This window comes from Aulonocara stuartgranti (genome assembly GCF_965226115.1).
Source record: "Aulonocara stuartgranti genome assembly, chromosome: 10".
In the NCBI taxonomy this organism is placed as follows: domain Eukaryota; kingdom Metazoa; phylum Chordata; class Actinopteri; order Cichliformes; family Cichlidae; genus Aulonocara; species Aulonocara stuartgranti.
In genome coordinates, this window is record NC_138946.1 from 12,168,839 (window position 1) to 12,194,250 (window position 25,412).

General features: G+C 42.6%; 1 protein-coding gene and 1 long non-coding RNA gene across 5 annotated transcripts in view; one reads left to right on the forward strand and one right to left on the reverse strand.

The window, feature by feature from the left end:
- Positions 1 to 4,872: 4,872 nt before the first annotated feature.
- Positions 4,873 to 25,412, forward strand: part of dpysl3 (dihydropyrimidinase like 3) — a 45,253-nt gene continuing 24,713 nt past the window's right edge. For 2 of the 4 annotated variants that reach the window (XM_082549308.1, XM_082549309.1), the window contains exon 1: positions 4,873 to 5,253. In XM_082549308.1, the coding sequence (XP_082405434.1) occupies positions 4,888 to 5,253 (366 nt within the window). In that variant the 5' untranslated portion in view covers positions 4,873 to 4,887. Of the gene's footprint in view, positions 5,254 to 14,048; positions 14,236 to 25,412 lie in introns of those variants that run through there. The other 2 variants (XM_082549310.1, XM_082549311.1) reach the window with 1 other exon arrangement.
- Positions 11,563 to 14,083, reverse strand: LOC309715873. Its single transcript, XR_014279329.1, has 3 exons — positions 13,994 to 14,083; positions 13,208 to 13,322; positions 11,563 to 12,984 (listed from the first exon to the last, which is right to left on the reverse strand). It is a non-coding gene; the product is annotated as an uncharacterized lncRNA (long non-coding RNA).

The following is a 25,412-nucleotide window of genomic DNA, read 5'->3' on the forward strand; positions in this document are numbered from 1 at the left end:
GTTTTGTTTGTAACAAGATTTCCTTCCCCTTCATAAAAAGAGAGCATAGGCTTTGAGCTGTAGCTGGTGGGTGGCTTACTCACATCTTTGTTCTCCGAGCATGTACCGCTCAAAAACGGACAGAAATCCTTGACAGAAATATCGTGTTTACTGGCGCTTCTCTAAGTTGCTTAATATTAAAGGGTAAAAAGTCTGGTTGAGCATTGCTGAATCATTTGCTTACTTTAAAGAAGATGACACTGAAGGCTTCAGCTTTCCAGTTTCCTCATTAGTTTACTAAATAGTAGGCTTTTCATACTCTAAGCTTATTCTAAGCTGTATGGTACAAAGAGAAGAGTCAGTCCAGGTTAGGAGTCTGCTTTAAAAAAGAAAAATTGGAGTCATGGCTGTTCTTGACAATCCTGATGAGAACAGAGGCTGAGCCAGGCTTTGTTCTGCCAAAGTACATCTGTCATGAAAGCACTTTTATCTGTCCTCCTTTCACCGCTTACACAGAGGTCACTTTTATATTTAGTGTATCGTCTGACTGAACAACTGTCTCCTATAACTGAATAAAAGAGGGGGAAAACACTACTAAATAAGTTAAATGAAACTCCCCTTTGTGCTTGTATGCCTCTGCTAATCACTCAAATTGCAGTTGAAATCAGATCTGTTCAGGTTCATGTGATTTATGTGGTAAATCATATGAACCTGTTATAGGTGTCCCCAGATGTTAGTGTTACTAACTATGAATCCTACCAACTGTATGGTCACAGTCTGTGGCTACTTTAAAAAAGCTATAAGATATCATAGTCAAATAGTGACATAGTATAACCTATCATCACTGCATCAGTTCATGTGACTAAACTTTTAAAAGTGAAATATTGCCATTAATAGTTATTGCCAAAAGTATGTTTTGTCACAATGTCACTTTTGCCATCAAAGAGATACTGTGTTGAGGAAGTTTGGATGGATGGACGGATAATTATCCTTCTAGCGTAATCCTTGATGACACGTTTGCTGGGTGCAGATGAAAACTGCTTCTTCTGCACAATAAATGCTTTACCAGCACAAACCTTTTTAGCACATTTGACACAAGTCGGAAGAGTGGGTTGTTTAAAAGTCAAACTACAGATAGCACGAACACTTCAGTGTTGTTCATGTGCTAAGAAGCCGGCCTGACTGTTAGGGATACAAGATTGAAAAGTCTGACACATCCATCCTGGGAGGCTCTTTAACCTCATTTCAGCCGCAGCTGGTCAGCAGCCAAACCATTCCAGGCGGATGCAGCTGCCTGGCCTGGTGTCCCCAGCTGCTTAGCAGTCCTGACTTCATAGTCAGGACTGCTAAGGGGCAATCGGGGCGATCGTGGCTCAAAGAGTTGGCAGTTCGTCTTGTAATCGGAAGGTTGCCGGTTCGAGCCCCGGCTCGGGCAGTCTCGGCCGTTGTGTCCTTGGGCAAGACACTTCACCTACCACCTACTGGTGTTGACCAGAGGGGCCGATGGCACAATATGGCAGCCTCGCCTCTGTCAGTTTGCCCCAGGGCACCTGTGGCTACAACTGTAGCTTGCCATCACCAGTGTATGAATGTGAGAGTGAATGAATAGTGGTATTGTTAAGCACTTTGAGGGGTCAAGAAAAGCGCTATATAAAAATGCAATCTGTTGTTGTTATTATTATTATAGTTCATACTTCTGTGAGATTGCCACCTCAAGCTTTTGCTTTCACTTTTTGAAACTATAGATTTAGATTTGCACAATTCAGCAATTTTTGGGTAAATTCACAAGCAAAATGAAAACAAGAAAAACAGCCGAGATGTGAGCTTCTGCAGTACCCTGGGCTGCCATTCCTTTTTATTTGGCTACATCAGGCCAGTAGGCATTTATATAAGTTGATGTATAATGCTGATGGTTTACTGCTGCTTCTGATTTTAGGCTGCTGTTCTAATAATGCCGTAGGAATGACATTTTGTGGCAGGAAAAAAAAATCCCATGATTTAACAGACGTGCATGGCTGCTACATAACCAAGACAACTTGACAGTGAATATTTGATCTTTTTTAAATCAAACTCAAACCAGAAACCTACCTGTGGTGGAATGTGAGATTTTATGTGTTTTTGTGTACCATTTGAATTGAGCCCTGTCGACTTATCTGTGGAACTGTGGCCCACTTACCTACTTCTTCAAAGGTCTAAGTCGCCGTAAGGCCTCTTGTGCCAAATCCATGAAGACCACTGGGCGTGAATTTGCCAAACTCTGTCCTACCTGCCATGCTTCAATCATGCCCGAATGAGCATGCACTTAACCCACTAGCAGAATAAAGGCCATTGTTGTATGGTGCTGGCTTACCTTACATCCACGTTTACTATCATGACTGAGTGAGTCTCCTGCTCTGCTCCAGTGATGCAGTCATTACTTTAAAAGCCACATTAATTCAGAATGATGTTAGTTTGTGAACTTATTGACTTAGTGCCAAATATGGGTTTGTGCAGGAAATTCAGAATGTGTGGAAGTAACACAATGTCTTTCATTGGGCTCGTGATCACGGGGAATTTTCTTTGACAGTGACAGTAAAGTAAACAACCGACTGAATGTTTTGTTTTTATGGTTTGCAGCTATGACAACATCAGTGACACACTGAAAGCCAGACACTGCGTGCTGACGGCTCTGTTGCCTCCCAGTCAGTCTGCTGATGCCCCACACCACAGGGAACACTTAAAGACAAACACACTCTGCGCTGGCCTCAGAGCGTTGTCCTTGTTCTCTCACATTATGTTTAATTCTCAAAGCGGTCGGTGTCAGCTTATGAATGTGTGGCCGGCCAAAACACAAATTTGTTACAAGGTTGAAACTCCAAGGAACGCTGTTAGTCATTTGTCTCTCTTCCATCAGCATTATTCACCGTCTAAACCGAGTAAGATACTGGAGGAAACACAAGACTTGGAACACACTGTCATAGAGTTACAGAGACAGGGAATTTTAGCAGGCTCTTGGCATCTCTGCAAACCTTGACGCTTTAATCACATTCATGTGAGGGGAAATTTCTTCTGCCTTGTCAAGTTACTGCATTAGATGCCAAAAGAGCCACGTAAACTGCCACAGTGGAACTCAGCAGAGAATAGTGCTACTTGTGTTTAATTTTGCTTCAGTACACTGAAAAAAAAATACACTCTGCTATCTTTTAAAAGCATCGTGCTTGATCATTATTTTCCTCTTTCTCCTGTGCATTCTATGATCATGCAGTGTGTTAGATATGCTTTTGTATTTGTAGGATTGTGTTTCTTCATGTTTCCATGCAAAAAAAGAAAAGATGGTCATGTCTGCACATCCCTGCAGGCAGACTTTTCCCTGTTGTAAATTATCCAATGTGAAACCTTTTGACTAGTCTGTTATCTGTTTATACAGATAAAATCTTCTCCTGTGGTTTTAATCCACACACAAAAATAGAGGCTGCCTTGGTAACAACTCAAACAAATAAACACACAATTACATTTTCTCATTTTCATTTTTCAGGCTTGGTCACTTGAGTCATTTGAGTTTGATTTTGTCTGTTGTGCCCTTAGTCGGTTTCTTTATCAGGAGCTCCTGGAAATTTCAGATGCTGCCCCAGTGAAGTGGCCCTTTGGCTGAAAACAGCCACGGCTTTAATTCACTGATGACAACCTGTTAGATGAGACCTGAGGACGTGGCTTGTTGGACTTCACTGTAGCCCACAGTGTGACTGACCTTGAAAGTCTTTTTCAGATTTGTGGAGTCTAAGAGCTCTTTTCTTCACCTCTCTCTTTTACACACACACACACACACACACACACACACACACACACACACACACACACACACACACACACAGGTTAGGCAGGTCGGTGTTATTTCTAATCCACTTGATGAAAGTTTTCACCAGTCCTTTCACCTCTCTGTGAAGCCAAAGTCACCCCCATGCTGTACCAGGATAAAATAAAATACCAAACTGTCATTATTCTGTCCACTTTTTATTAGAAGGCTGTTTTACTCTGACATATGTTATTCATGAGACTTACACGAGGCACAGTTATCAATATACTACAAAGTCCTAACGGAACCAGTGTCCTAAATTTGACCCCATGGAGATTTGTGGAACATGTAGATATTTGGCCGTTACATAATTACGTTCCTGTTTACTGACTTCGTTGACTCCTGCTTCCCTCGTTCGCCCTCTCGACTCAGCAGACCTGCCGCCTGAAAGCTGCGCGTCTGCCGCGCTGCTGACACGATCTTGTCTCGTTTGTGCTGGCCTAAGTATTCTAAGCACCCTGAGGTGTCGCCGGTGAGGGGGCCAGACAAGCACTTGAAGAAACATCAGCATGATCTCGCTGGGAGTTGTTTAAGCGCGCAAGTGCTGAACGGACAGCGCCAAAGTGGACGTCTTTCAGGACACCTGTAATACCTGCTAGGCGCACACCTGTGTCCGCTCAAGTTAATCTAAGTATCAGTGCATCAGCTAGAAGGAATTATATTTTGATTATTAGGTTAATTCTTACCTTTACAGACATAATACGTATGTGTGCATAAATATGGCGAGTGTTCTCTTTAACCAAATGTGTCCCGATCTCTTTCGTTCTCTTTTCAGTGTTATACTATAAACTCAGAGAAACAAAGCCTTCCATTAGTCTTAAGCCACAACCATGAGTGTGCTTGATTTCATTGTAAAATTTAAGATGAATCAAATACACATATATTACCTATGCATCAGGAGCCACTGCAGTACCACCTTTGGCTTTAATTCAACTCCTTCCTGCCTGACTGTCTGCTCAACACACACACACACACACACACACACACACACACACACACACACACACACAAAGAGATACACAGCACTTCAGTACTAGTTTCCCCGTCTTTCTCGGCCACTTGTGCAGGGCTCCACTATGGCAGAGCGCAGGAGAAACTGGGAGAAATCAGGGGACGACCTGCCGGTTTATCTCGCCCGGCCCGGCACGGCCGACCAGGTGCCCAGGCAGAAACACGGAGGCTTGTTTTGCAGCATTGAGGACGCGTTCGAGAGTAAAACGATAGACTTTGATGCCCTTAGCGTCGGGCAAAGGGGATCCCGCACCCCGCGGAGCACCAAACGGCTAACCGGTCTGGAAGCGAAGAGCCCGGCGAGTGACAGTAAGAGCTCCCCTGCTGTGGAAAGTCCCACAGCAGACAAGCAAGAACGCAAAGGCTCCCCTCAGATGAAGATCGGAACCAGCGGCGGAAAAGAAATATTGCAGAACCTGGAAGATGAGAAGGTAAAGAGACTAACTTTTTTTTTTTTTTTTTTTGCAACAAACTGTTTCAGCATAAATGACAGAGGTGGCTTCCACTGTGTGTCACTGTTTTTCCTACAAGTTCTCTGCAGCTACCCTGAATTTTTTTTTTTTTTTAATTATGCTTAAATGAAAATGATAAAATTGTTTCCATTATAAGAGTCCATATTATAGAACTCGCTGTGTCCTTTAGTTGAGTTTTCAAGTTTGTCACTGAATAATCACAATGACATGCCATGAGAGCAAAAACTGAAATAGGAAGTCAAAAACTGTCCAGTCCTTACAATCTACAAAGAGTATAAGAAGCTGAGTTATCCATAATTCTGTTGACTGAATGTGCCATTATGCCACATCACTATGTAATTAAAGACACTATTTTGTTTGGAGAAATAACCTTGGTGTTGAAGTGCATAGAACAAGCCACAGAACGTAAAACAATCATGAAATAAATGGCATTAGGATTTTATGACTTAGCATTATTTCTTAGTAAAAAATATTCATTTGTAAGATTTTACCAAGAAACAATCAGCTGTGTCTGGGAAACAGCTCACTATCCATCCAACATTCATTAACTTTTGTTTTAACTGAGAAATTGTGCAATACAAACTACTTACCACTGTGTAGCATCCCCTCTACTTTTAACAAAAGTCCATAAATGTATGGGTACTGAGGAGACCAGCTGCTGGACTTTCATGAGAGGAGTGTTATCCCATTTTAGCTGCTCAACAGTCTTATCTCTGTCTTATATTTGCTCCAAATGTTTAAATTGGTCTGGACTGCATGCAGGCCAATTCATTACCTAGACTCCTCGAGTATTAAAGTTATGCCATTTCCATAGCTGTAGGATGCAGTTCAGCATTGTTTAGCTGTAATATACAGGACCTTCCCTGGAAAAGAAACCATCTGTATATACCTTTCAGCACTGATGGTGCCTTTTCAGATGTACCACCTACCAGTTCCACATGCACTGACACATCCATCATACCATCAGAACAGCAGGGTTTTTAATTCAGTGCTGATAACAAGCCTCTTCTGTAGTATGTAGCATCCATGTTTCACAAAAATAATATCCATTTGGCTGGCCACAGAACAGTTTTCCACTTTGCATCAGCCCATTGTATCATCATCCAGAGATGATGATGGTGTTTCTAGAGCATCTTCACATATGGCTTCTTCTTTGCATGACAGAGCTTTAACCTGCATTTGTGGATGGCACAGTGAACTTTTTTCACAGATAGGGATATTCCTCAGCCCGTGCAGTGATTTCCATGTCAGAATCACACCTGCCAAGGCCGAAGATCACAGTGATCCAATATAATCTTTTTTACCTTGTCTCTTGCATACAGAGATTTCTCTGGATTCTTTTACTGTGATTATGATATTAGATGATGTGAAAATCAAAGTCTGTTTGTGTGTTGAGGAGCATTATTCTGAAATCATTTCACAACTCGTAGAGGCAATATTTTTAGAAGATTCGTGAACCTCTGTGAACCTCCCCTGTTTACTTCTGCCCATGTTTACTTTGAAACCTAGTGGAAACCAACAAACAGTTGGTCTGTTCTCCTAATCAGCTTGGTACACCTAGCATACACCACCAAAGTACGGACAGGGCAAATTGAGCCTGGCACTGAGCCATCAACTGCTCCAAGCCGTCACTGAGAGCTGTTCATAGCTCAACCGACTGTGATGGGTAGGATTGGGTCAATGCCTTTGGCAAGAATGCAGGGATGGGCAAGAGGACCACCCCTTTCCAGTCCGGCAACCACCCACAGCAATCCCTATGGCCCAACAGAGCATGGAGCTCACTGACCCTTCTAGACCTACATGGTGGTTCAAAATGAGGACGCTAAAAGGTGCCAAGGAACTGGGTGGAACTGGGTACCCAGGCCTGCAAACTGTAAGCCGCTGGGCTCCCCTCAAGAACTGGGAAACTAAAGAGGAGTCGGCATCGCTAAGTTCTGAGTGACCAACGCAAACGGGCCTGATAGCTGCCACCATGCCAGCAATCAGGGAGTCAGTGAGTGGGGTGAGCCTACCGCTATAGCCTGGTAGCTGCAGAGGATACCGTGATACCCAGTTGAGGCCGAAACTACTGTAATGCCAAGGACAACAACCTGCAACTCCAGTACATTTATGTGCTGGGACACCCAAAAGCCAGTCCAGTGGCTGTTGACCCCACAGTCCTCGTCGACTGCACAAGGCATCTGTGAAGACTAACTAGACTAACTGTGAAGTAGATCTACCGCTTGGCCCTACTCCATGTTGGACAAGTCTCTCCACAAACAGAGAGCTTGGTGGAGCCCTCAAGAGACTACCAGTGTTGTCTTGTGGGACTGCTGCGAGCAGACCCAGGCTCAGCAGGTGCCGTTGGAGAGGTCTCATGTTTAGGAGCACTAACAGAACCACCTACACCATGGGAGCCATGTGGCCCATCAGGTGGAGATAGCCCCCAGCTAACCTGTGAGTGTAACCTGAATTGGTTTAGGAACACCCTGTAGGCCTGCTCTCGCTCCACAGTGAGGGACATGGAGTCCCTGATGGAGTCCAGGGATATGCCCAGAAATGTTGTGACTATTAAAGGCTGCTGCCTGCTCCTTTTCAGATTCAGGCACAACCCCATAGCCAGAACATGCTACACAGAGCTACATGGCTGCGGTATTGTTCTACTGATGTGGCACAGACCAGCCAGTTGTCTGAATAGTTCAGGACCCTGCGGCCCCTGAGCCTAATAGGAGCCAGGACAGCGTCCATGCACTGCATGAAGGTTTGGGATGCAAGAGAGATGCTGAAGGGGAGGATTGAGAATTCGAACACCTTGTCCTCGAATCTGAACTTCAGGAACCGACCGTGCTTCTGCCAGATAGGAATCTGGAAGTAGGTGTCCTTCAGGTCAGTAGTTGCAAACCAGTCCCTGACATTGATGGCCTACCTCACCTTGGGGACCATCAGCATCTTGCACCACTTGCCTTGGCTGTACGTCCTTCAGCTTTCCCCTGCATGTGTGCGCTATGTCTGTGGCTTCAGCTGAGGCCTGAGGTCACCAGGACCCCATGCTGGAAGAGATAGTCTCTCACTCCACTCCACTCACCAAGGTTACAAAGTAACCGTAAGATATGTTTTTTGTGTACTATTCTGAATAAATCGTGAGTGTACGACATTAGCAGATCATTGCATTCTGTTTTTACTTACATTTTACGCATCATATTCAGAACTAGGTTTGTATGATAAAGTAGAAGGCAGAGAGAAAAAAAAAGGAGAATGACTGGAAAGCCTCAAAGCTGGAGAAATTACAATTTTTATCATATCATATCACTACAGGCTTGTGCCACTAAAGACATAAGTCCTGTTTTTAAAAAAAAAAACCCACAGAACTGCTTACTATGATGATGATGGGGCGATCATGGCTCAAGAGTTGGGAGTTCGCCTTGTAATCGGGAGGTTTCTGGTTCAAGCCCTGGCTTGGACAGTCTCGGTCGTTGTGTCCTTGGGCAAGACACTTCACCCGTTGCCTACTGGTGGTGGTCAGAGGGCCCGGTGGCGGCAGTGTCCGGCAGCCTCGCCTCTGTCAGTGCGCCCCAGGGTGGCTGTGGCTACAAAGTAGCTTGCCATCACCAGTGTTTGAATGGGTGGATGACTGGATGTGTAAAGCGCTTTGGGGTCCTTAGGGACTAGAAAAGCGCTATACAAATACAGGCCATTTATGATAGTGATGATGATATTGATATTTTACCAAATGTAGGAGTGTTACTGGGAACAACTGTATGGTTTACTAACAGGTGTAACTGCAGAGAAAGCAATTAAGAGCCTTGTTTAGATTAAATATGCTTTATATTCCCAAAATTATATATATATATATATATATATATATATATATATATATATATATATATATATATATATATATATATATATATATTATAAAGGTAGTGTGTGCTAGCAATAAGCATCCATATTCTATTGGATCGCCACAAAAGAACCAGTATCTAAATGAATAATGTTTTCTGTGTCTTAGTCTGGTGAAATACTCCTTTAATACTTAACACTTCTTATATTTATACTTAATAATACTTATACTTATGTTACACTTGAACATCTTTGATACCTTTTCCATTATGCTTAAAGTCCTTACAAATTATTTGGGAAACTCTATACCGTTTAAATATTTGCATTTTAATTTTTGATATTGAGAAAAGGTACGTTTGTGTCTGTTATGTGTGATTAAAAATGACACAAGTCTTTCAGCACCATGGAGAGAGAGACACAAACAAAAGCACCACGGAAAGAATCCAGTGCTAAGTAAAGGTAATAATTACTTTATATTAGTGGTTCACAACCCATTTATCTGAATCAACCCAGTAGACCAGACAACACAACAGCACAGATGGAATTTTCTAAACTCATTTTATATAGTTATACTTTACGCTTAACTACCCAAAAGTGGAAATAAATTTTTCAGCAATTAGTTTATTTTTTTTTTATTACTTAACCTCTTAACAAATTAATTCAAGTTATTTTACTAATTTCTGTACTACTTTCAGCTTACCATTGACTCTTAGCTATTACTTCCTACTTATTAGTTTTCTTCACGTAAGCTATTTATTGTCTATTTGAACTCTTTATCTGTGCTACTAAATAAAAAAAATCAGCTGTTGTAATTTAAGCTGGCGTTTTTATTGCTTTTTTTATATTTGTAATTATTCCTTTTTTGTTTAACATTTCTGCTTTGGTCGCACTCAATTAATAAATTTGAATTTTGTCTTTGGCAGATTACTTGAGATAAGCTTTTCACATACTTCATGAACTCCTTGTACCCCTAATTGGAATTTAATTAGAGTTACTCTCTAACTGTGCTATTAGAGAGTACAATTTATTTATTTTTTTAAAAAAGGTTGTTTCTGAAGTGTTTCCATATTCTACATTCAAGGAAAGAAAATGATACTTGTAATGCTACTTTTTTGTAAAAAAAATACATTGGATAAAGTCAATCCATCGGGGCTCTAAATGTATGAGTACTGCTTTTTGCCATAACATAAGTGTGGGACAAGAACTGATGATAATATTTGTATGTGTGACCTAGCAACTATTCTAAAAATTCACTTCATCCACTCTTAATTGACACTGGCTTAGAGCAGTACACTCTAGGCACCAAAAGATGATGATTCATGTCTCGCTCTCTGGCTCTTGTTCAATACACACACACACAATTTTGGCTGAGAGCAGTAGAATCACTGGACTAGACAAAGTGGTGTGATTACCATTTTGCCATTTCATCACCAGAATGTGGTCATTTATTGGCACACAAGAGTACTTCTTTGAAGCACGGACGGAGAAAACAGATTTTAAAAAGACCAGGAAAGAGTTAAGCAGATTACACAATAAGTTAATATAGAGCAAGATGTCATAGATTACAGACAAATGGAATCTAATAAAAGTCATTATGGTGATGTCAACTCTAGAATGAAATTAGTAGCACACCTTGGTAAACATTTTAAAATGATCCCCGCATAGTATGTTTGAGCTGAATTTCAGCTTTAAGGTTTGCTGTTATGTGCTACACAGCATTTAAGAGAATGTGGGGAAGTTCTGGCTGCTAATATTTCCTACAAAGATTGGAAAACAATGGGATTGTCAGTTTACACTTTAAAAACTTTAAAACTACAAAACTCTCTGACACAGATTGCCTTTCTTGATGATGCAAGTCCTTCATCTTCAGATTGGTCACTAATTAAAATATGACTGCCTGCTGTTGTTTCTGCTGCACAGGCAGATCTGCACTCTTATCCAACTTTCATTTAACAGAGACTCAGCAACAAAGCAGTAGACTGACAGACCTTTGTGTGAGTAATGCAAGTAAACTGACTGAAGCTGTGGAGCTGTATCTCTTTGAGTACAGGTTTTCTACATGCTTTTTCCCCCCACCGTTGCAGTTAAATGGTGTTCCCTTTTTTGTTTACACCTCTGTGGTTCTAGTGCTGTTATTCATTCAGTCTCAGACAGTTTGAGACTAAGCTGCTGCACTCTACATTTATCTCCATTTAAATCTTCACATTATCCTTATGATATATTTGATTCCCGCCTTCTGAATCATTCCCGCCTTTAATTGTCTTAAAATACTGTAAAAAAAATAAACATAGATTTCTTCAGCGTGGCAGGTGGCCTTTTTCCCTCATGTGGCCTGATACTGAACTGCAATATTGCTGCTTTCAGGGGATCAGATGATTCAGCAGAAACCAGCAGACAATAGAGTAAGGTTGTGTTTTTGTTCCCCCCCCCCCCCCCCCCCCCCCCCTGGTTTGGAAATTGTTAGAGGACACAGGGAAGGCAGGATGTGTTTATCCCTTTGTTATTAACTGGTACATTTAGCGTGCCAGTAAAACTTAACAGCATCTTTGTCTGGCAAACAAATGACGAGTGGAAAAGCTGCCCGTTTGTATTTTTATGACAAATGTTGTTACCCCTCCTTCCTATCTGATTACACCTGGTTCACTTTGATTTGAACTACAGTAAGTCATGATATTATTGACATTGTCATGCAAACTCTCAATATCATTCGTTGTTTTGTGGCTATGGTGAACTGAACTGCTCACTATGTGTTCCTGTGTTGTTCCCTGTTCGCTGTAGTAATACTGAACAATAACAATCATAATTATAGATTTTACTGGTTTTCCTCCTGTCTGGTGGGCTAATTAGTCCTGTGAGCTGCTGCAGTGGAGTGAATAATGGAGACTGGCTAACCAGATGTCCAGAGAGAGAGGAAATGGCCCCAACCCCATCTTCTTTTTTTTTTTTGTGATGTCCTGCAGGGTGGAAGTCACATTGACACATGTATTCAGAAAGCATAAAACTATACATATACACTGACATGTAGACTTGTCTAAATTAAAACATGCACACACATGCTTCTTTAAGCTGTCACAGAGATACTCTAGGAGCAAATGAAATAAGCACTCTACTAATGTTGCATATAACACTCAGTTTAGTCTTTATAATCAGCAGATAGAAACAGAGGATGTCTGTGCCTCCCTCTGGTTAAGTCTGAAAAATAACTCTAATTATATTGGGTGCAGTAAAGAGATGCTTTTGTATCATAAATATATTCAGTGTTTTGGGAGAATGAATCATAAAAGGGACCAAAAATAAACACTAAGAAGAATGCTGCTTCATATGTCTTCATATCGGTCAAGACTGAGCATTGATAGAGCCTTAAATGTTTAGAGTTAAGCAAAATTTTAGGAGGTTTAATTCTGCGTTCTGCGTAGCCTATTTGCTTTATCCTCCCCCCGCATTTTCAGAATTGTCCCACTACCACAAAACAACTCCAGATCATTTAGTCTTCTTCAATTCGCCAATGTCGTCTATATGAAGAGATCACATAGTGGCTGAGGTGGTCAGCATGATTGTGCTTGTGTGTAAACTGATAATATAATTTTATATGATTGTTGGGTAGTGAACTGGAAGCTTCTCACTCCATTCACTGTGGTGTGAAATGTGCTCCAACAGGCTTGATGACCTGACAGAGACTTTTCTGCATCCCTGATCTGTCTGCACCCTGTCTGTCTGTCAGTGTCAGCCGGTTAATGTGGTCTGCAGAGGTAGCAATCCTGCAAACTTGAGTGTGTAGCGCTGATGCATTCTCCAAGTCCTGGAAATGCTGAGGTAATGCCTTTCTGCCTCACTGCCATGAAAGGACATGCCAGGATGAAGGCCCTGTGTCTGCTTGTAGCAAAAAAAAAAAAAAAGAAAGATTTAAACCCTTATTTTTGTACAACAATTGGGTAGAACTGTGCTGTAAAACCTTCCTACATTACTCTGTAAAGCAATATTTAAAAAAAAAAGACAAAATGAAGCAAATGAAAGTATGATATATATATATATACATATTTTAAGTTGCTAGTGTAATATAGACACACAAATAGGCACACCCTTTGTCACGCACCTGCTTCTACATGCATGTCACTCTCAGGATCTCATTATGGCTGCATTAGAGCTGAGGAGGGGAGTGGCAGAGCGAAGAGGGACCCACTTTAGGTTCAAACAATGGAGACACATGGCTGGGTGGGAACATGCAGAGAGAGAGAGAAAGAGTGTGTGTGTGTGTGTGCGCAATGTTACGGGCAAGCTCTGTGACAGCTGCCACACCATTTTGCTCTTCTGTGTCCCGCAAAACAAAACACACAACCTCCTGGTTATGACTGATATAAATCTACAATTTCAAAGGGAATTTTTTTTTTCTTGCCAATAAATCTATTTAGCAGACTGGCAACATTTTAAACATCCAATATGTATGATTAACACACGGCAGTGAAGTCAGTGGACATGTTTAAAATGAGTAAATCTTTCCATTACATATTGTTTATAATAACGATGGTGATTTCTATCCCATGTTCCTTTGTTTCCTCTTAGTTCTGCCAATTTTCCCCTAATCAATCAGACCTCAGTGACTTCAGCCGTAAACACACAGGCGCAGACTACACCACAAACTAGTGCGCCTCAAAACCAGCTGCTTCAAGGACTTTGCTATTTCTCTCGGATAGGTCAGTGATGACAGATATTGGATACGCAGCACACTTTATGTAAAAAACAAAAAACAAAAACAAAAAAACAACGTGTGACAGCAGTGTAACGCAAAGAAGAGGATGCCTGCTGGAGGCTGTTCACCAGCTTCTCCACTGCGCCCTCCGGTGGAAAGATTGTGACATCACGCTTTCCAAACTGAACATACTGAGGGAGGGGCCGTGTGCCTGGACCACAGACGCTCCTATAGCACTCTGCGAGCCACTCCACATCGCACTGACAAGAGGGGCGACTATTCCTTGAAGCTCCCATCCAGGCGAGGGCCGCTGCAGCATCCATAAACGGAGGAATATCGCTTTTAAAAGCTCGGTATTTTTTTAAAAAAAAAGAAAAGGTGGAATCGAACAGAAGATGTCTTATCAAGGAAAAAAGAACATCCCAAAGATCACAGTGAGTAAAGAGTTATTTCTCCTTCACTGGCTGCAGGAACTTTGATGGCTGCTGCTTCAAATCACTGCAGAAGGTTTCAGCGTTTTTTTGCGCCGCTGCGATGGATCTTTGTCACATACACCGATGCAAGCTCAGAGCAACATGAAAATGCTCTTTCTATTGTCAGAGCCGACTGCAGGAAGCCGCTGGAACAATGCGCGCAATGATATGGCATGTCTGGCTACCATAGTGACAGTCAGGCAGGGAGATAAGGCGTTTTCTTAAAGGTGTCCTGCATCCTCTTTGTTGAAGCGATCCATGCCGTTGTGCAGAACGGATACCGGCTCGCCCATTAAAAAAAATCACCGTGCATAACGGAGACTTTGTGGTGATTTAAAATATGTAACTCATTCTTATATATTTAGAATAATGCAGTTAATTAGATTTATTCCCCTACACTCCACCTAGATTTACAGCGTAAAGATATTAGAAGAACGTGTCCAACCCTTGTGGGGCTTTTTAAGGCCCAGCCGGTCTTGTTCATGGGAGGATTTTGAACAGTAATGTTGATCTCATTTTTCGAATACCCTTCTTGCCATTTTGGTGCACAGTGATTTCATGACATACATAAAAGTATCAATGCACATTCTGGTCACAATGCCCTGGACGCTTGCAAATGACTGAAAAAGGAGGGGGGAGGGGGTCCTAAAAATAATGGTCACTTATTATACATGAACTCATTGTTTCGCCTGAAGCCCTTAATTGTTTTATTGCAGGAAAAAAAGCCCTCTCTGTGATTTCATAGGGGGGCCTCGGAAATCATAGACAGGGTTTGTCTTTCAGGCTGGTGCAGCAGCAGAGAGTGAGAGGGACAGGGGGAGAAGAGAGGTGGGGTAAATACACGCCCATCTGTGATAAGCTGGCCTTGTGAAGGGGTGCTTGTATTTCTGCATCACCACAAGGAGAAAGATTCAGGGTCGGCTCAGAGCATTCAGGGTGGAGCGGGGTGGGGGGTTGAATTCAGGGCAGACTGGTGTTACACAGCCAGCCAGCTGGGTGTTGGTGTGTGTTACAACTGCAGAGGAACCTCTCCCTCTCCTTTTTTTTCTTTCTGTGTGTGAGCATCTGAAACGCCTGTTTTCCAGCACTCATTGTTGAAGCTCAGGCTGCAGTTCGGGGTGTGTTGCTCAGATGTGGGAGACTTTGCTTTTTTCTTATCTCCTCAGCTAATTGTACACAATTACATTATTACTTTAAAATTAGGAGATGTCGATAATATATGAAAATCTATGAAAATAGTGAAGGCATGTTTAACAGTCACTAGAAGTGCTGCCAATTTGAATGACGATAACCGCTAAGGTAAAGGATGTTTTGTAGGTTTGGGGGTTTTAAAAATACAAAGGGAATGCTAATTGTGTCAAAAATACACACACATGCAGCAATAAAGTAACAGAAAGCATTTAGCAGATCACCAGCCAAAGTAACATGAGTAAGCTATGCTGGTTGATTGCCTCAAGATATATCATATTTGGTTACTGAGCTTGCTTTTTTGTGGATTTAGAAGAGCTCCAGCTGTAAGCGGCACATTAACACAGACTGACAGAAAGTACCACAATACAAGTTTTTCATGGACGTCCTAAAGCTGCTTCATGCAGTTTCAGTTGAAGGGGAGTAATTTATGATGTAAGCAACCACACTTTTCACTGTTTTATGAATTTAATTATAGTTTGATCTCAACATATGGGTGACTATTCCAACAATATTTAAGTGCTTTTGAAAAGTGATTTGAAACAATGTCTGGGTCAACCACTGAGTGGATTGCTCCCAAATCTGTTTGCGTCCAGTTGACAAGGTAGGGTGTACTACGTTCTTTCCTACATCCAAGTTATAACCATAGCCTCTAAGGATGTAGGGGAAAAACAGTTTGGCATATTGGAATATTTTGTGTGGCGATATTGTATAAAAATATTGATAATATTGATATTAATGAATGAATAAATAACAAATACTTGAAAATATATTAGACTAACAACAAGCGATGACCCTGGGCCAAGAGGGCTCGTCTTCTGCACCGTCATCCCGAGACAAGGTTAGTCGAGCAAACTTACCATAAATTGGCTGAAACGACCCTGGACACACTTAGCTTGACAGAGTATAAAATTTCCACTTGATCTTATTCAATTGCAGACTGATATCAGATTCATGGCAGACTGATTCCATCTTATGGCAACATTTATTGCAGGTTTTAGTGACAGTGTTGCTTGACAGTGTCATTTTGGAGCAAAAAAAACCCTCCCCCCAAAAACGACGTCGATAACTTTATGTTATTGGATAAAACCGATATTGACAAATTTTTATTTTGAGGACATCATTTGCAGTTGAAAAAAGGTGATAAATTGCAGTAGATGTTATTGCAATACTATTGCAATACTGAGCTTATCACCAAATGTCAAAAACTGCAATAATATTGTATCGTGAGTGAAATATTGTGATAGTATCATATCGTCGGGGGTCTGGTGAGTCCCACCTCCAATAACTTTATGAGAAATGTATTTTATGTTCAACAATGTATGGACTAACAACACATGTTGTTGTTTGATTTGGAGTTTATGGTAGTAGTAGTTCCCCTCCAACCATTTGATCAGCTTCTTAGAAATGCAAACACACAATACTTGCATTATTGGTTTATTCAGACGCAGACAAGCCAGGAGAATTGAAAGTGTCACGTTGTTTCAGTAAAGCAGACTAAAGCAAGAACCTCTTGTTACAAGTAATGGATGTTTTTCAAATAAATAACAGAAGCACTGTTGTCTTTGTCTTTTCTGTATCTAAACCATAAACATGTATATAAAAGATGGCCATAGCCTTCTTGTCTGAGAGCTAAAGCCAGTATAGAGGAACTTGAATTCTTTGTTATAGCCAGCAAGGGACGAACTCTTGAGTTACAAAATGAGGTCATACTGTATAGAAGTTTATGAGGAAATGAGCCCATTGCTCACATGAGCCACTGGCCTTTCCTAATGAGTTTATGTTCTTAAACTAGTTTCAAGTCTTATTAAAATCGCATCATGTTAATAGACATTAAGTGGCTCCGCAGTGTAGTGGTTTACATATTTCCCAACAAGTGAAAGAGTCCACTTCAAATCCTTTTGGGGTTGCATCTGGTTTAAAAATCTACCAAATCAACCATGCAGACCTATCTGCTTTGTGACTCCTTGTGAGTAAGAGAGCAGCTGAAACTAAATTTCTTTGATGATAAAGCAGGTTATGCATCAAGGCATGGCTACCTTGTAATTGACAAATTGCTACTGTATGACCAGTCAGTTTCCATCTGGTTTCAAAAAAACAAGATGGCCACAGCCGAAATGTTCAGGCTGCGGCTTCAACACAGAACTTCCCCAACAAAAGGAGCCATGACCGTGGAGTACATCCACGTTTTATACAGAGTGTACGATCGAAATGCAGTTATGGCCCCAAACAACAGGAAACAACAGGCTTTGCTAATTACATGGAAGATCTACTATATACACAAGCAATAAAAAATGGAAATATAATGAATAGCAATTTATTATGCTTGGCGTAGTTAGCTTTTGGTTAGTTGGTTGGTTAATTAGTAATGGGGGCTACACAGACACCAGAGAACTACTTGTGTGCATATCATATCACTATGTTTAGATTTAAAAGGTGATTCTGCCCCATTGCTGCCCCAGAGGTTGGCATCTGTTGCATTAAAATAACCTTTTTTTTCACTGTAAGCCAGGAGTGTCCAACTCCAGGCCTCAAGGGCCGGTGTCCTGCAGGTTTTAGATATCACCCTGGGTCAACACACCTGAATCAGATGATTAGGTTGTTTGTCCAGTTACAGGCCTTTAACTCTGTAACTGGACAAACAACTCTTCATAGAGTTTTGATGCCATGGAATCATTGCGTTTGTAAGCTGTTTTCACATCTGTACTTCAACAGAGGTCCATTTGATGTTGTCGATGCTGGAGTATGCTGGTGTGTGAATATTGTATTGTCTGGTACATTCTTTAGTGGTGAGTGGATGTAGTGTGTGCTGCCTCTTAACCTGATTCCCTAGAAACTGTCTGAAGTTCGTGTGTGAAAGCCGCTATTAATTCTTACACAGGAGGACCTTAAACGCTCTACCTATTTCTAAGCCTCCTTCCTGACACCGACTCCTTATTTCCAAGCCTGTCCATTCTATTCATTTCGTTTGGGTATCTAAAACCCTGCCCTGTCACTTTTCTAGGTGTGGTCCCTTTTATTCCTTATACCCACTCACAGCAGCCACAGTGTTGTTCCAGGCGGTTACATGTCATCCGTAATCCCCTCCAGCTGGAGTGAGCATCTGTGGGTGAAACCCGTTCACCCTGTCGACGCTCCACAAATCAGCTCCCTGCCACACCAGACTGTACCGTCACCATGCAGACTGCAGCAAAGTGGGCTTCAGTGCAAACAAAATACCCCACGGCCACCCAGACATTGCCGCGCAACTCACCATGGAAACAAACATACAGTTGTGATGGCAGGAAAATACAGCCCTTCTTCGGTTTGTCATTGCGGGGATGTGTTTTGACACACATGCGCACAAACAGGCATTTCTCAAACTTCTTGACTGAGAGAGTTAAAAATTCAACCTGTCTGACCCAATCAGATCCAGATTGTTGCACGGTTACACTACTCCAGCCTATCACAAGATCAACATTCCAGACCTTAACTGGCAGGGGCCCCTGCGATTAATTTAGATGGATAAGTCTCATTGTTTTCACTTTTCCAGAATGTGAAAAAAACTCCTGCACACTTTTTGCTGAACAGTAAATATTTTTGACTGCTAGGCAACAGGGCTGCAGCAGAGGCACTGGTGCAGATTCAAGATGACTTCCCTCTTCCACTGGTCCCCGCCTGCCTCCCCATGCCCCCCTCCTTACAGACACGAGGATCTCTGCCACAGCTAATGGAGGTCTCCTCTAATGTCCTCCTCCTCCTCACCCCCTTTGACCTATTTTGTCGCACTCGAGTTTTCCAGGACCGTTCCCTTTCATTAAGCACCATGAAGGAGATATTAGTACTTTGCATCCCACTTTATGAGCGCTTCTCCCTCCAGTCCGGTGAAAGTGGAAAAAACGTGTGTGTCGATGTCAGCATAGTAGTAAGAACAACATCCTGCCGTCTATTTTTTATTACTGCCGGCTTGTGTAACAGAAAATGACAGCTTCCCGTGCAGTAATAGGCGTTTTATTTTTGGCACTTTGTTCTTTGTTAAGAGCTGAATGACAAGTTTGTTTGGATTTCTTTCCATCTGAACTTCACAGTGTTTTGCTTCCAGAAATATAACAGATCAGCACTTGTAAGAAGTTGTATCTGTAGCAGACAAAAGATCTCACTACTGACTGAAGTGTATCAAAAGAAAAAAAGCAGGTGGAAGGAACACATTTCCTTATAATTCAGATTTCTAGCATAATTTCATCAGCTTAGTTTAAAGAAAGGCATTAACAGCCTCTACATTTGTTTGAGCTGAGAATACTACTTGTGAGAGCGACTTTAGATAGTTGTAATGTTTGCATGATTCTTGCGTTAACGCTAATCCACCAGCTGGCCTAAATTAGTGATTAAGACAGCAGTTTAATCAGTGCCAAAGCTTTGAGAATAGGTCATGCGCACTTCATAGAGTGGGCATAAGTTTCTGGTAAAAATTGTGCTTAGATTGTCACCCGCAGGGAAACACAGTGTATTAATTATAAATTTTATCATATCCAGAAAATCTTCCAATAAAACTATATGTATAAAATATTATTTCTTCATTTCAAGCTGTTTCAATGCCACATTCAGGAAATAAACTGAATCATCTGAAAGCTTTTGTAATGTATTATTTTTTAAGACAAATGTAATTTAAGCTCTGCTGATTTGATGCTGAATTTTTTTAATGATTTATGTTTTTTGGCACCTGCAAAGCTTAGTTACTCTAATACATGAATGATTTGGTATGTTTAGAACCCAACCAACACAGGATTTGTAAGACCAATTCTCATAGCGTGATTTGAAAATCCAATTTATCATCCGATATTAATTTTTCGTTCAGAGACATTAAAGTTAACCAGTTTTTTTCCCTAGCATTTGTTATATATATATATATTTATATATATATATATATATATATATATATATAGAGCAGCTGGATAGTGTAGTGGTTAGACTACACGCCTTTGGAACCCAGGATCGCAAGTTCGATTCCTGCCTGGGGCGTCTGTATCCAGTAAGGGTCCTAAGGCTAGACCCCCTATGCTAAGCGAGCCTACCGCAGACATGAGCGAGACAGATAAATATGAAGGCATGCCGGCTCGGACATCGCCCGGATCAACAAGGTCCGCGTCAGGTGTTGAGGAACCAGGGCACCCTGACGAAAAATGGGCTACTGGAACAAGAAGGCATCGGTGGGCAAGAGACGAAAACAGGGCGTTGTTGGAATGCTACTACGCAAGTAACCCCGGTGGAAGGGGCTACATGAATAGGATGACGGACCTATGGATTCTTCGATACCCAACATCCACAATGACAGCGAAACAACTAGTAGCTCAGTGTTCCAACATTCGAAAGAAGGGACTGCTCTCACAGCTAGAGATTGACGAGGTACAACACAAATGCTACGGCAAGGAGGAGTCAGGACGCCAGGTCAGGGGGGAGATATCATCACCCCCACCCGAGATTGGGTACATAGCCCCAAGTGCGATAGGAGAAGGATCGTTGAGTGCGAGAGGAACTGACCTGAAAAATAGGATCATGGCCAAGCTTGAAACCTGGATCCCCCGTAGCCGGTTACCAAGATTACGTGAAGTACCCTCAGAAGGTCTGCTAGATGATGTTAATGCAGCACTACGGACAATACCTACAACCACGATTACCGACACTAACAAGCTGATCTACAATACGGCAGCAGTGATCAGTGAGATGCTTGGCTACAAGTTGAACAGCCACAAGGGGCAGTACCCTCCATGGAGAAGGAGGCTAGAGGCTAAGATCAAAGTAGCACGGAGGGAGGTTAGCCAACTAACGGAGTTGCAGAAAGGTGCGACAAAGAAGGTGCATAAGAAATACAGCAAGCTGTCCATACCTGAGGCCTTGGAAACTGCCAAGCAAAGACTCACAGCCTTGGCCAGCCGCTTGAGGAGGTACACCAGAGAGATAGAAGGCAGGAGAATAAACCAGCTGTTCTCCACAGAACCAGCAAAGGTGTACTCTCAGTGGCAAGGGAACAATAAGAGAACAGCACCACCAAGGCTGGAGACGGAGCAATACTGGAAGAGCATATGGGAGAAGGATGCAACCCATAACGGCAATGCTCAGTGGCTAGTGGATCTGAGGGCAGACCACAGCGACCTCCCTGAACAGGGTCCAGTAACCATCACAGTGGCAGATATCCAAGAAAGGGTCTCCAGTATGAAGAGTTGGACAGCACCAGGGCCCGACATGGTTCACGCCTACTGGCTAAAGAAGCTGACTGCACTCCACGAGCGTCTGGCAGCACAAATGAACCAGCTGCTAGTTAACGAGAGACACCCGGAATGGCTAACCGAAGGTCGGACGGTCCTGATCCCCAAGGACCCCAAGAAGGGACCGGTCCCCTCCAACTACCGACCAATAACCTGCCTCAGTACTACATGGAAGCTCCTGTCAGGCATCATATCGGCTAAGATGAACAGGCACATGGGTCAATACATGAGTGGGACACAGAAAGGAATTGGCAAGAATACCAGAGGCGCAAAACACCAGCTACTGGTAGACAGAACAGTCAGCCGAGACTGCAAGACCAGACTGACCAACCTGTGCACTGCCTGGATTGATTACAAGAAGGCCTATGACTCAATGCCCCACAGCTGGATACTGGAATGCCTAGAATTGTACAAGATCAATGGGACCCTAAGAGCCTTCATCAGGAACTCAATGGGGATGTGGCGTACAACACTAGAGGCCAACTCCAAGCCCATAGCACAAGTCACCATCAAGTGCGGGATCTACCAAGGAGATGCTCTGTCCCCACTGCTGTTCTGCATAGGCCTGAACCCCCTCAGTGAGATCATTAACAAGACTGGCTACGGATACCGACTACGGAATGGAGCAGTTGTCAGCCACCTCCTGTACATGGATGACATCAAGCTGTATGCCAAGAGTGAACGAGACATCGATTCACTGATCCACACTACCAGGCTATACAGCAATGACATTGGAATGTCGTTCGGACTGGAGAAGTGTAGTCGGATGGTAACAAAGAGAGGGAAGGTAGTCAGAACTGAGGGGATTGAACTACCAGAAGGCAACATTGCAGACATAGAGGACAGTTACAAGTACCTGGGGATCCCGCAGGCAAATGGGAACCATGAAGAGGCCGCTAGAAAGGCTGCAACCACCAAGTACCTGCAGAGGGTCAGGCAAGTCCTGAGGAGTCAGCTGAATGGTAAGAACAAGATCCGGGCCATCAACACATACGCCCTGCCCGTGATCAGGTACCCTGCTGGGGTAATAGGCTGGCCAAAGGAGGAGATAGAAGCCACTGACATAAAGACAAGAAAGCTCCTTACCATGCATGGAGGGTTTCACCCCAAGTCCAGCACCCTGAGGCTGTACGCTAAGCGGAAGGAAGGGGGCCGGGGACTGGTGAGTGTCAGCACCACAGTCCAGGATGAGACAACGAACATCCAAGAATACATTGGGAAGATGGCCCCAACTGACCGAGTGCTCAGTGAATACCTCAGGCAGCAGAAACCCAAGAAAGAGGAGGGAGACGAGGAACCATCATGGAAGGACAGGCCCCTGCACGGTATGTACCACCGGCAGATAGAGGAGGTGGCTGATATCCAGAAATCCTACCAGTGGCTGGACAAAGCTGGACTGAAAGACAGCACAGAGGCACTAATCATGGCAGCACAAGAACAAGCTCTGAGTACAAGATCCATAGAGGCTGGGGTCTATCACACCAGGCAAGACCCCAGGTGCAGGCTGTGTAAAGATGCCCCAGAGACAATCCAGCACATAACAGCAGGGTGCAAGATGCTAGCAGGCAAGGCATACATGGAACGCCATAACCAAGTGGCCGGCATAGTGTACAGGAACATCTGTGCCGAGTATAACCTGGAAGTCCCGAGGTCAAAATGGGAGATGCCCCCAAGGGTGGTGGAGAATGACCGAGCTAAGATCCTGTGGGACTTCCAGATACAGACGGACAAAATGGTGGTGGCTAACCAACCGGACATAGTGGTGGTAGACAAACAGAAGAAGACGGCCGTAGTGATCGATGTAGCGGTTCCGAATGACAGCAATATCAGGAAGAAGGAACACGAGAAGCTGGAGAAATACCAAGGGCTCAGAGAAGAGCTCGAGAGGATGTGGAGGGTGAAGGTAACGGTGGTCCCCGTGGTAATCGGAGCACTAGGTGCGGTGACTCCCAAGCTAGGCGAGTGGCTCCAGCAGATCCCGGGAATAACATCGGAGATCTCTGTCCAGAAGAGCGCAGTCCTGGGAACAGCTAAGATACTGCGCAGGACCCTCAAGCTCCCAGGCCTCTGGTAGAGGACCCGAGCTTGAAGGATAAACCGCCCGTAGGGGCGTGCTGGGTGTTTTTTTTATATTTATATATAACAATGCAAGTACAGTGCAGTATATACTTATACTGGTGTACTGACTTTCATAAATAGTAACTGTAAAAAAAAACTGGAAGGAAAACAACTGGTACACTTTGAGTACTGAATCGGCTGCATGGAGTAGTCCTTGCAAATGTGTAATTTCTAATAGTGGCTACTATTTACTGCCAACCCAGGGAGACCTTTCCATTTCAAAGAGTCGGTGCTGCAATAGTTATGCGATTGACAAATGAGGACATAGTTAGTGACCCTGGGAAGAGCAAGTCAAGATCAAGATCAACATCGTTCATGTCTCTTGTGCATATTCTGAAGAGCCAAATCCCACAACCCCCCCCCCCCCCCCCCCAAAAAAAATCCCCCAAAAAAACCAGAATAGCATTTATCACCCTTCTAAGGTAAAATAAACATTTTCTTCTTATGTCATTAGATTTTTAGAAGTCTAAGGAGCTTGGAAAGAAAAGCGTCTGGACTTCTTTAAGTGGCTTGAAGACGTGGTTTTGTCTCAGTATGACCATTGACTCAGTCAGGAAACAGCTTAGTGACTAAATTATTTATTTTAGCACTGATATGGATAAAATGCTCTGTTTCCCAGTTTTCTGTAAACTCCAGTATGGTACATATTGAGAAATTAAGTTTATGCAAACAAAAAATATATTTTTATTATGACATTTTTATTTTCATAATAAAAGAAATGACAATGAAACTTTACAAAAGAGGAATGAAGTACAAATAATTAACTAAAAAATAGTTTCTATAGCTGGCATATTTTGCCTTACCAGATAAAAGAAGGTTTAACAGATTTATATAACAAAACAAATACAAATTACTTACATTTTCCATTATGTTTATAACTTCAGCAGACAACAGGGCCCTTTTCTCTTTTTCACACACCTTAGTTTTCCTCGTAATTGCTCTCAACCTTTGTCTGCTCATACTGAAGCTCTTTCCGAAGCTGTTTGCTTCTACCTGGCTCTGAGCTTTAGCTAGCTTCAGTGTTAGCCATTTTGCCTTTGTTAGCTTCTTTAAAAATATCCGTGTAGGCATTTTAAGTGTCTTATTATGCTTGTTCTCAGAAACATTTACTTGTACTGAATAGCTTCCTAATGATAGCCTACGTTGGCATGTGGCTGTAAATGATGTGTAGATGACTGTTTGCTTCCAACCCTGTGCGTGCGTTGCGCATGTATGAAAGGGACCAGCTCATAATTGGACACATGGGAGGCTAACCCACCAGTAACCAGTCTGGGTCAAGAATGTTGTCAACCTGGAAATTCTGGTCCCTCACCAGTCGAATGATCCCGTAAGAGAAGAAGTTAATTCAAAACAGTAGCCAGACATTGTATTTTCGAAACTTAAATCAATGGCTATTATAGAAAATCCACAATGACTAGTCTACAGCACCTTTCTTCAGCTATGTGTGAGCACAGGCAACTTTGCTCAACAAAGTTAGAGAAAAAAGTAAAATTATGAGGTCTTCTTTGTCTTAGGACCTCATTAAGCTGTCTTTACTCTCCTTTTTGCATCAAGACTGTCAAAGCATGTTATTAGCCGTGCACTGAATCC